This window comes from Danio rerio, chromosome 7 (genome assembly GCF_049306965.1).
Source record: "Danio rerio strain Tuebingen ecotype United States chromosome 7, GRCz12tu, whole genome shotgun sequence".
Taxonomy (NCBI): domain Eukaryota; kingdom Metazoa; phylum Chordata; class Actinopteri; order Cypriniformes; family Danionidae; genus Danio; species Danio rerio.
In genome coordinates this window covers 22870789-22883858 of record NC_133182.1, presented here as the reverse complement: position 1 = coordinate 22883858, position 13070 = coordinate 22870789, and the positions used below count along the sequence as shown (strand labels likewise).

The window sequence follows — 13070 nt, the reverse complement described above, 5'->3', positions numbered from 1 at the left end:
AGTGAACTCGTTGTCATGTTCAAGAAACCAGTCTGAGATCACGTTTTATGACATTGCGTGTTATCCTGCTGGAAGCAGCCATCAGAAGATGGTTACACTGTGGTCATAAAAGGATAGACATGATCAGCAACAATACTCAACTGGTTCTAATGGGGCCAAAATGTGCCAAGAAAATATCCCCAACACTATTACACCACCGCCACCAGCCTAAACTGTTGATACAAGGCAGGATGGATCCATGCTTTTATGTTGTTGACGTCAAATTCCGACCCAATTTTGGTGAGCCTGTGCGAATTGTAGTTTCACGTCTCCGTTCTTAGCCGACAGGAGTGGCATCCAGTGTTCTGCTGCTGTAGCCCATCTGCTTCAAGGTTGGATGTGTTGTGCGTTCAGAGATGCTCTTCTGCATACATCGGTTGTAACGAGTAGTATTTGAGTTACTGTTGCCTTTCTATCAGCTTGAACCAGTCTGGCCATTCTCCTCTGACCTCTGGCATCAACAAGGCATTTGCGACCACAGGACTGGATATTTTCTCTTTTTCAGACTATTCTCTGTAAACCCTAGAGATGGTTGTGTGTGAAAATCCCAGTAGATCAGCAGTTTCTGAAATACTCAGACCAGCATTTCTAGCACAAACAACCATGCCACGTTCAGTCACTTAAATCAACTTTCTTACCCAGTTAGACGAGCAGTTGAAGAGGTGTACCTAATAAAGTGGCCAGTAAATGTAAAATATGAGTTTTTACAATTAATTTTTGCTAAAAAAAAAAACTCTAAAACTTAAAACACAGTAGATTGTCAAATTGATCTTTTTGTCAAATATTTACATCAACAGTTATTTAGTCAACACCGATTTCATTAACAGTATTTAGCAAGTGAAGATTAAGTTTTAATTCATAGGCCAACATCTCAATTGTAATATCATTACAAATAAATAGTAAATAACATTACAATAAGCTGCAATTTTTACATATGTGGTCTTTATAAGCTTTTTGTCTCTTTCGATCAGTTGCAGAAGACTTGGCTTGAGCTTTAAAGCATAATCTCCACAGGAGAAGTAATGTGCCAAAGTTTAATCCTCGCTTTTATAGTTTGTTCTAAACTTACAACCGCAAGTACATAATTGTGATGCCTGTTTTTAGCAAAACACAACTAATAAAGTAAAATTAACCTGAACCAAAGAATTATGAGGGTGTGTGACTCGTTCAAAGACTCACATACAATTTTACTCTAAATCATCTGTGAACAATCTCCTCAAACAAAACAAAACCAGAAACAAATAAATTCACACTGTTGCAACTTCAAGCAGCATTTGGGGGTTTTCAAAAGTAAACATTCGTGATAAAAAAGTAGCAAAAAAACATTATTAAAAACGATGGCCTTCAAAAGGTGAGAGAAAGTCAGCGTTCAGAGGCAATATCAAATAAGACTCTCCCCACAATCCTGCGGTGTTTTAAGAGACCCTCAGCAATTTCCTTCAAATACCACATTTAACACAAACCAGTGTGGGGCTGCTTCGACAGCCACCAGAACCATTTGAGATTTCACTGAATAAAATGCTCATGTTTCTGGAATTTTAATGTCCTTAATACTTTGATTATGCAAGATAATTTAAAAAAAATATGAAGAATTTAAACCCACAAGTGATTCTTTATACATCTGAGCTATAAACGCAAGCCATATGACCTCCAGATGGATATAGTCTGCATTTTGGATTTATTCAAATGAACAAACGCTCCTTTGACAATGTGACGGAAATCGATCACGTACAAATACTGCAATAGAAAACATAATCTGTGCAAAATAAATACATATTACAGTTAACATCTCTTATCAACAATAAAAAGAGACAAACTCTTTATCTCCGAGGAGTGCTTTGGAATAAATTATTTTAGCAATAACAGCATCACCTTTCTTTTTTTGGTGAGAAAAATCACAGGTTTCTTCAGATATACGTCGTAAACACACTCGCTGACGCCCGTTTACTCAGGTTTAGCATTTGTCCTCATCCCTAAACCGGCTGTTTGCGTACAAATGCCAACTAAACAGCTGTTTACATGCTGTTTGTTTGCCTCCCTGAGTTGAGAAGTGGAAGTCCAGGTTCTCCAGATAAGAACGTAGGAGGTCCTGTTTTACATTACAACATTTCATTTGGTCCCGGTCCTGGCTCAGCTCCTTCTGCACCAATCAAGGCTTGGGTTACAGTGCAAAGAGGCTCAGCACCCACCCGGATTGCAGGAATGAGTGAAAGTCCTCCGTGCCAAGACTCTCCAATAACCCCACCGTGTGACACAGAGGAGACCTTTGTGAAACGATCCTTCCACTGACCACTGAACACTGTTTAATTAACCTTTTCTCCTCTCCCTCCTCCCATATTCCCATGTTTTCCTTAGCAGGGCAAAAGAGAAAAGCATAATCTCTCCTACGGGCCCCCACACAAACACCTTTTCTTTCAGTAATCAGAGTGCAAGAATTTCTTTTTTCCTCTGCTCTATTATAATTGTGCCGTTGTTTAAAGACGGGACCGGAAAAAGTCTAAGAGTGGAAGGCGGTCGGGACTGTGTGCCGGTGCTTGTCGGGGGACATCCTGGCGACCGGGAGCCCAGACGAGCAGGAGCGAATGGGAACAATAGCCCTGCAAGACCTCCCTGCCCGAGTTCCAGCTCCCGGGAATTACGGCGAGCCGGGAAAGAGTCAGAGTTTAGACCTGGCATGAAAAGAGTTGAATGCCATTAATAGGCTATAAACAACCCAAATGCCATTGCAGGGAGCAAAAAAACTAAAGGGTGGAGGGTTTTTCTACATTAACAAAAAAAAAAAAAAAAAAAAAAAGTCAAGTGACCATGCCAAAGAAGGGGTCTGCATACAAGTTTAGCCTTTCATTACAGGGAGGATCTCGTTATGTCATGATCGGATCCTCACAGCCAAACAAGGGAGGTGCCGAAAGATGCTTTACAGAGGTTGCTTGAGGACGACGGTTGCGGTTACATAGGAAAGACGAGCGAGGATGATGGACAGACGAGTGGATTCGCATCTCTAAAGACTGCGCTGAATGGTCCAGGTGCTCAATATGAGCATGAAAAAGTCCCTAATGTAATGACATGAGAGAATACCGCAACACACCCAGAGAGAAAAGCGAGCCAAGAATCAATCAGATGGTGCAGAATGTCCAGATTGGTCAATCTGGGAGACAGTGCCTCTTGCTGGGAGCAAACAGAAACTACAGACTGATTCATTTGGGGAGCAGAGTGAAAATTGGAAAAAACATAAGCCCCTTGTTAGACTAAGCAAGAGAGAGACAGAGGTAGAACCAGGGCATTTTAACTTAATATGAACTACCGAAGGCACCCAAAGGCACTTTCTTACTTCTGCAGAACACAAATGGAAAGATTTCAGAGAATGTTGGCACCCAAACTGTGTGTGTTCCACTGAAGACAGAGTCAAACAGGTTTAGTAAACGACTACAGATTTGGTTACATCCTTTAAGGCACCTTTTGTCATAATATCAAAACTCACTTTATTTAATTTAAGATAAAGGGATAGTTCATCCAAAACTGAAAATTCTCTCATCATGTATTCACCCTCAACTTATTCCAAACCTGTTTGAGTTTCTTACTTGTATTGAACACTAAAGGAGATACTTTGCAGAATGATTCAAACCTGTAACCATCGACTTCAATAGTATTAGCTTTCCCTTCTATGAAAGGAAAGTTTACAATTTCATCTTTCTTTATAAGAGCTTCTTTAGTGTTCAATAGAAGATAGAAACCCATAAAAGTTTGGAACCTCTTGAGATTGAGGAAATATTAAGTATTTTTGGTTGAAGCATGCCTCCAAAATGTACATTTAGACTATATTTAGATTCTTTAGTACATTTAAACCCTCTCAAACAGGTAAGACTAGGCGCCTCTCTGACTTTTGAACATGATGCACCAAATTTCAGCGCACTTCAAGAAGACATCTTCCCACAGGGATCACTCGACACACGCAGGTTCAGACAAGACACCATGAGCGCACGTTCCCCAGATCATCAGAGGAATGTTCTCACCCTTCTGAAGTTCCTCTCGAGATCAGACGTCACTCCAGGGATGGAATCCCTGTTAAAAAAATAGCTTAATCTACTCGTTTTGCTGACCTTGGTTTAAGAGGATCTTGGCTAGCTGGTCTCGTTACCTGGTAAATGTCTAAAACCAGTAACCCAGATCAACCTGAAAGACCATCTTCAAAGAAATGGTTTGTTCAGAAGTTTAGATGTATGCCCCATCTGCTCATCCTCAAGTAATTCCAAACATTCTTGTTGGATAGATATTTTTTGTTAGTAAATATTTTGAAGAATTTTGAAAAAAGTAGCCACACACATCTAAGGTATAGCGAAAATGCTATAAAATAAAAAAAAATTGGAAAAATCAGCAAGAAAAGAAGAAGTGTTTTCAATTTTGGGTGAACTATCCTTGTTAAACTATCGCAGTTGGTCTCCCAGCTTTGTATATGTGCAAAACCAGCAACTAAGACCAGCCCAAGAGCCTTGTAACCATCTTAAGAATACTTTACATTCAAATAAATGAACATAGAGCCACCCCAAAAAATTGTTGATCCCAAAAATATAAGTCTTGGCAGGAATCAGAGCTGGTCCACATTCAGTAAGTTCTGATGGCAAAAGCTGAGATTTGGCCCAATAGGTTCACAGGTGTGAGAGGACAGTATTCCTCACATTATATACGTCCCTCTGGCCTCCAGACAGGCTAAACAGCTCTTGTCTAAACATGTCCAGTTCTGGAGTAACGATAAGCTGCCTTGGGCCACTTTCACACCACTCTATAACAGTACCTCAGCAAGACACACAAACACACACAAACATACACACACACACACACACACACACACACACACACACACACACACACTAACCACATGATAGTTTAGTCCTCGGTGTGTGTGTGTGTGTGTGTGTGTGTGTGTGTGTGTGTGTGTGTGTGTGTGTGTTAGTGAGTGTGTCCTCTCTGTCCAATCCTGAGAGTCTTCAGTTGAAGAGGATTGAATCCGGGTCTCTGTTAGCCATCTGCGCCATGTGCTTAAGAATGTCCTTTTTAGTGATGATTCCCAGCAAACGCCTAAAAAATAAAATAAAAAACATCATAAGAGTGTGAGAAAAGTGATTCTTGCCATTAATTAATTCAAATTGCTGATCTGTCAAGTCATACATATCAAAGAAAAAAACCTAATGAACAGATGGTCCTGCTTAGCATATGCATGAGAATCACCATGTTTGCATCAAGTTTCAAGGCCATGTGTACAAAGAGTGCGTGTGTGTGTTTCCAGAGTTCTCTCTCGTTTTATATGATGTCATTTCCTTTTATTGTGCTTGATAGACTTGAAGGGAGGATCACAAGGACTGAGAAAGACCAACAGCCATGCTGATCCGCTAGACATCGGGAGATGATTAACACACACACACACTTTAAAAGGCAAAACAACTGCAGAGAGAATCAGCTTCAGCTGTTTTGAACAAATATGGTAGTGAGCGCTCTTATAAGAAAGGACCTTTGTGGAAACTTAAAGAAAAACACTTCACGCCAAAAAATTAGGTCTGCAGTCATCTACTCACCTTCATGTATTTCCAAACCCTTAAGAGTGTTATTCAGTGGACGGCAAATGTTTTTAATCAAATCCCTGAGATTTGGGTTTCTTCACTGAAATACTGTTTAACAAAATGTAAAGAGATGAAGGAGGAAAACTGAGAAATGAAATCCAAGTCTTCTGAAGTGACACAACCACTTTATATGATTCATTTAGAATATTATTAACCGAAAAACATTGTGAATGCTTGATGATGCACGAGAACCAGTGGAGTTGATTGTAGAATGTCACACAGCAAAGACCATTGAGGTTTGCTCTTGTTGAGCTGTTTTTGTTTGTTAACGAACGTTTTAAATGTCATTAAAGACTATGTTCATTTATTTTCTTACAGCTTAGTCCCTTATTTATCAGGCGTCGCCACAGCGGAATGCACCGTCAACTATTCCAACATATGTTTTATGCAGCGGATGCAACCTAGTACTGGGAAACACTGATACACTCTTGCATTTACACACACACACGCACACGCAGACATAGACACAGACACAGACACAGACAGACACAGACAGACACAGACAGACACAGACAGACACAGACAGACACAGACAGACACAGACAGACACACAGGCCAATTTTGTTTACCTAATTCACCTATAGCACATGTACTCAACCCAGCTACCTTCTTGCTGTAAGGTGACAGAGCTAACCACTGAGCCACCTTGCCACCGAAAAAACACTGTTACATAATATAAAGCAATTAAGTGTTCTCTGAAGACAAAGACTTGAAACTTTAAGGAGACTTTCAATGAAGATGTATAAATCTCTCAGTGAGATCTGATTAATGAAGATGTCTCTCAACATCCACATTACTCCTGAGCCGCCACACACTCCAATACTGGTTACCTTTCTCAGAAACCTACGATCTCTCTCACCCAATAGACTATCCACCATTGTTTCAGACTCTCTTCCTCCATCTCGCAAACTCACTGCACTTGATTCGAACAGTGCCACTAATACACTCTGCTCCACACTAGCATCATGTCTAGACCGATTATGTCCTCTTGCATCCAGGCCAGCCCGTGCCAGTCCTCCTGCACCCTGGCTCTCGGATGCTCTCCGTGAGCATCGCTCAAAACTTCGGGCTGCGGAGAGAATTTGGCGGAAAACTAAAAATCCTGCACATCTCTTAACATACCAAACTCTTCTGTCCTCTTTCTCAGCTGAGGTTACTTCTGCAAAGCAGACGTATTACCGTCTGAAAATCAACAATGCCACTAATCCTCGCCTACTTTTTAAAACATTTTCCTCCCTCCTCTATCCTCCTCCTCCACCCGCATCCTCCACACTTACTACTGATGACTTTGCTACATTCTTCTGCACCAAAACTGCAAAAATCAGTGCTCAATTTGCTGCACCTACAACAAACACGCAAGATACAACACCAACACCACACACACTCACCTCTTTTTCTCAGCTCTCTGAGTCTGAGGTGTCCAAACTTGTGCTATCTAGCCATGCAACCACCTGTCCACTCGATCCCATTCCCTCTCATCTCTTGCAAGCCATCTCTCCTGCAGTCATACCAACACTGACTCACATAATTAACACATCTCTTGACTCTGGTTTATTCCCCACTACATTTAAGCAGCCTAGGGTAACCCCACTGCTAAAGAAACCCAACCTGGACCATACACTACTTGAAAACTACAGACCAGTATCCCTGCTTCCATTCATGGCCAAGATTCTGGAGAAAGTAGTGTTCAATCAAGTCCTGGACTTTCTTACTCAAAACAATCTCATGGACAACAAGCAATCCGGCTTTAAGAAAGGCCACTCAACTGAGACTGCCCTGCTCTCGGTCGTGGAGGATCTCAGACTGGCTAAAGCAGACTCTAAATCATCAGTCCTCATTTTGCTGGACTTGTCAGCTGCTTTTGACACTGTCAACCACCAGATCCTGCTATCTACGCTTGAGTCACTGGGCGTTGCGGGCACTGTTATACAATGGTTCAGATCTTACCTCTCTGACAGGTCATTCAGGGTGTCTTGGAGGGGAGAGGTGTCCAACCTACAGCATCTAAACACTGGGGTACCTCAAGGCTCTGTTCTTGGGCCACTTCTCTTCTCCATCTACACATCATCTCTAGGACCAGTCATCCAGAGACATGGATTCTCCTACCACTGCTATGCTGATGATACCCAGCTATACCTCTCTTTTCATCCTGATGATCCCTCGGTTCCAGCTCGTATCTCAGCCTGCCTGTTGGATATTTCACACTGGATGAAAGATCATCATCTTCAGCTGAACCACGCAAAAACGGAAATGCTTGTAGTTTCTGCCAACCCGACTCTACACCATAACTTTTCAATCCAGATGGATGGGGCAACCATTACGGCATCCAAAATGGTGAAAAGCCTTGGAGTAACGATTGATGACCAACTAAACTTCTCTAACCACATTTCTAGAACTGCTCGATCGTGCAGATTTGCACTCTATAACATCAGAAAGATCCGACCCTTCTTATCTGAACATGCAGCTCAACTCCTTGTTCAAGCTCTTGTTCTCTCCAAACTGGATTACTGCAACTCTCTACTAGCTGGGCTTCCAGCTAACTCTATCAAGCCTCTTCAACTGCTCCAGAATGCAGCAGCACGAGTTGTCTTCAATGAACCTAAACGAGCACATGTCACTCCGCTGCTAGTCCGTTTGCACTGGCTGCCAGTTGCTGCTCGCATCAAATTCAAAACTCTGATGTTTGCCTACAAAGTGACTTCTGGCCTAGCACCTTCTTATCTGCACTCACTTCTGCAGATCTATGTGCCCTCCAGAAACTTGCGTTCTGTGAATGAACGTCGCCTCGTGGTTCCATCCCAAAGAGGGAAAAAATCACTTTCGCGAACGCTCACGATCAATCTGCCCAGTTGGTGGAATGAACTCCCTAACTGCATCAGAACAGCAGAGTCACTCGCTATTTTCAAGAAACGACTAAAAACTCAACTATTTAGTCTCCACTTCACTTCCTAATCTGCAATTGCCTCTTTGAATATCACACTAACTAACTGAACAAAAAAAAAAAAAAAAAAAAAAAAAAAAACTACTAACACTTCCCTTCTTAGACTTTACAGACCTGAAACTTGCCTTTAGTACTTATTCATTGTTGCTCTTATAGTTGTGTAAATTGCTTCCTTGTCCTCATTTGTAAGTCGCTTTGGATAAAAGCGTCTGCTAAATGACTAAATGTAAATGTAAATGTAAATTAAATAAAAAAAAAAAAAAATCTACTTTTGTTAGTGTATTACTACTGTATGTGTTTGGATGCATGAAATGTATGGATGGCATTACGAAACATTTTTTTTTAATTGTTGCAAATGTCTTGTTGTGAATGTCCTTGAGTGGTCCAGCCAGAGCCCGACCTAAATCCTATTGAACATCTCTGGAGAGATCCCAAAATAGCTGTACACCTTTGCTTCCTATCCAGTCTGATAGAGCTTTGAGAGGTACTGCAAAGAGCAATGGGCAAAAATTCCCAAAGACAGGTGTGCCAAGCTTGTGGCATCATATTTAAAAGACTTGAGGCTGTAATTTCTGCCAAAGATGCATCAACAAAGTATTGAGCAAAGGCTGTGACGATTATGTACATGTGATTTTTCAGGTTTTTTTATTCGTAAAAAATTTGCAGCAATTTCAAATAATCATTTTTTCACATTGTCATCATGGGGTAATGTGTGTAGAATTTTAAGGAAATAAATGAATTTAATCCATTTTGGAATAAGGCTGTGACATAAAAAAATGTGGAAAAAGTGAAGCGCTTTGATTATTTTTCAGATGCACTGCAAATGTAGCTATAATATATTATTGAGTTATATATTAATATGTCTTTACAGATACATTTCTAAATTGGTATAAATAATTATAATTAATTATAACTTTGTTTATGGTTATTCACAAGCATGAGCTTCAAAGAAAGGGTAACCATTTTTCTTAAGGGTCTTGAATGACATGTAGACTAAAATGTTAATTTTGGGGTGATCTAATCAATTAAACTTTTTAACCACTGTCATCCATAGCAGGAAAAAAAATTGTATGTTGAAATCAATGGTTACAGGTTTCCAACATTCTTCAAAATATCTTCTCTTTAGAGCAAAAAAAAAAGTAATTAAAGATTGCAGAATTTGAATTTTTTGTGTGAACTATCCCTTAAATATTGAATTTAAGGCGAAAAAAGGTGCTGTGATTGTTCTATGAAGTCAATGCTACATATGATGTTCTGTGCATATCTTGGTTTGGTTTATTTATTTGTGTAACGTCATTCACAATACATATTGTTTCTAAGTGGCTAGTGAGTGAGAGCATTGAGGAAAAACCCCTCAAGATGTTTATGAAGTGGTCGATGCAGAGAAACTCTTGGGAGGAACAAAGGCTCAGCTGGGGAAGCCCTCCTGCTTGGATTGGCGCATACTTAAACACTGTTTAACAAATGTAATCTAAACTGCAACGTGGATACAACAGCTCTATTCTCAAACAAACTTCTAACACAGCAAATCTTAAACAACCATCAAGGTTCCACTTAAACTGTGGTAAAACCTCATGAATGACTATTCTGAAATTTGAAAATGTGGGTAGCAACATCACAAAAACATGCGAATCCAACAGAGTATGAAATAAGAAAACCCGCCAGAATTTTGCTGGTACTTTTATAATAACAAAGCACAAGACATTTAAAACACAATGGTTTTTAGCTGGTTTAAAGCGGTTTTTAATCTTATTTTAAAGGTTTTTGGGTCATCTTGCGCTCTCTAGTGGGCTCTGGCTCCTGTTTGAGAATCACTTAAGTATAGCAAACAAATATACAGTAAATCTGGGCTCACACTACAGGGGATTTAACACAATTAATCCCTCCTGACAAAATCGGACAAAAAGATGTCCAGAACATTATGTACAGCACAGCTTATCTGGTAATGTAAGGCACTTACAGATCAAATCCTAAACCTCACAATCTGTTCACATTGGCCTCCCTATCATATCAAACATATTATATATTTGGAATTTTAAATTGGATGATTGTATTCATGATTAGTTCAGCCTTTCTATAATAGCCAATGGGCAACCGCAAAACAAGATACTGTATGGGTCTGTTGGACGACAGAGGTTGAATAATTGCTTGTGAAAGATTGGCAACAACACAACTGTCTGTATAATGTGTCTTGGAAAATCTACAATAACTGAAAAAAACAAAAGAAGTACTGGGGAGAAAGCTAGAAATCATGTTAAGTAATATCTCCAGGCATGAAAATCTTAATATAGTTTCCTTTAACATTTTGACTGCACTCGATATTGCTCGAGTAGGTACAACAATTGAATTTGAATTTATTAAATGACTGTTAAAAAAAGTATGCTCTATATATGAAGCCAGATCAGTCTCAAAAATAAAAAATTTACAATTCACAATTCACATTTACAAAATTTATTTAGGAAATTCTAAATGCGATTCATAAATGTGCAACTCCAATTCGTAAATTAAAAAAGTGATTTATAAATTAAATAATCCAATTCGTAAATTTAAAACACAATTAATAAATACCCAAATCTAATTGGTGATTTCAAAACACGATTCATAAACGCACAAATCCAATTCATAATTTTAAAATGCAATTCATAGATGCACAAATAAAATTAGGTAATTCAAAATCTAATTCATGAATGCACAAATCCAATTGGTGACTTCAAAACACGATTCATAAACGCACAAATCTAATTCATAATTAAGACACAAATCATGAATGCACAAATCCAATTCGTAAATTCAAAACACAATTCATAAATGCCGAAATCCAATTCGTAAATTCAAAACACGATTCATAAATGCCGAAATCCAATTCGTGAATTCAAAACATGATTCATAAACAAGCAAATCTCATTCGTAAATTCAAAACAGGATTCATAAATTTACAAATCCAATTAGTATATTCAGAACTGGATTCATAAATACACAGATCCAATTTGTAAATTCAACATACAACGCAAATACATTTCTTAAATTCAAAACACAATTCATAAAATTAAGGAAATATTTATATTTTTACCTGTGAATTCACAAATTGTGTTATGAATTTAAGAATTGGATATACACATTCATGAATCGAGTTTTGAATTTACGAATTTGCGCATTTATGATTCGTATTTCGATTTTATTTTGAGTTTTATTTTTGCAAACGTATTATTTGTGAAACTGATCTGGCTTCATATCTATGTAGTATGAATGTGAGTATGAATGGAGCTCGGACATACTACATCCGCCATCAATATCACCTTACCTAACCATGTCAATTCATAAATTGTCTCAGGTGGCACTATAGGATAGCGTAGCATCCATTGGATGCACACTACAGAATCTTACCAGAAGTAGTAGATCATCTAGGTATTTCTCGCATACTATTTTTGAAATACTATGAATATACGAACATACTTCATTTGAACTGCATTCATACAGCCTTAAAGGAGACTTGAATGCTGAAATGTTTGCTCCTTAGTCCAGTTATTGGGAAGAAGAAAAAAAACAGCCCTATTTTGTTTTTATTGTGGCAGAAAACTGAATAAATTTAGTAACCCTGCATCTCATCCATTGCTTTAAATGGGCCACACAAGACACACATTCACACTCACCCATTTTGAGTGACAAGGCACTGCCGCAGGCCGAGTTTGCGGAAGATGTCCACCACGATCTCCATTGGCGTATGCACGGTGACCGTGAAGGGGCTGAGGTCCAGAATACTGCGCAGTTTGACCGCAGGAGGAGCATTTGGGGACGCGGGTGGATCACATTCTGTAAACAGGACTGCAGATACACTCACCACACCCTCCTGATGCCGCCGTGCATTTTCTAAAACAAAAGAAAATAGGACATTTACTTGGAGAAACTACGTAAAAGGTTAATTGGCACAACCTCTGTTGCAGCCCACAGACCGCTCACAAAACATCATATTGCACACAACACTGGCAAGAACTGGCTGAAATCACTGGCTCCAATCTGATTGGCTGACTGCTCCAAAACACTTTGGTCAGGGTACACAGCTTTCTAATCAGCCAAGGAGGAAACAAAGTTGCACTTACAAGGCGCCATACTGACAAGATCTCAGCGGTACTTTTTGACAGATATGCAACAGTTTGGTTTGAAACAGTTAGTAGCAAGAAACGGAGATATCCTCAGGCACAACTTGATCTCCTTAAATGTCAGGGGGTTGGGAACTGTTCAGAGACTGTGGTTGGTTGTATCAGTCAGTTGGCTGGTTTGTGAGACTCCCAAGTCAAACTGATGTCATGCTGGTCTGTGAGCAATTTTTCACACAAACAGCCTTACTCTGTTTGCCTCCAATTGCTGAAAAATACCACTAACTATAATTGTTAGCAAAACTATCATAACTGTTAGAAAAGATACAAGCGGAATACAAGAGTGCTAATAGCGAGCTGTGTTTACATTAATCTCCTGGTGTG

General features: G+C 39.4%; 1 protein-coding gene across 1 annotated transcript in view; it reads right to left on the bottom strand.

Annotated features, from left to right (window-relative positions):
• Window positions 1–1700: 1700 nt before the first annotated feature.
• clcn5b (chloride channel, voltage-sensitive 5b) overlaps window positions 1701–13070 on the bottom strand; it is a 49204-nt gene continuing 37834 nt past the window's right edge. Inside the window, exons 12-13 of the mRNA XM_680670.8 lie at window positions 12243–12459; window positions 1701–5112 (exon numbers count right to left, since the gene is read on the bottom strand). Of these exons, the coding sequence (XP_685762.3) occupies window positions 5022–5112; window positions 12243–12459 (308 nt within the window). The 3' untranslated portion in view covers window positions 1701–5021. The remainder of the gene's footprint in view (window positions 5113–12242; window positions 12460–13070) is intronic.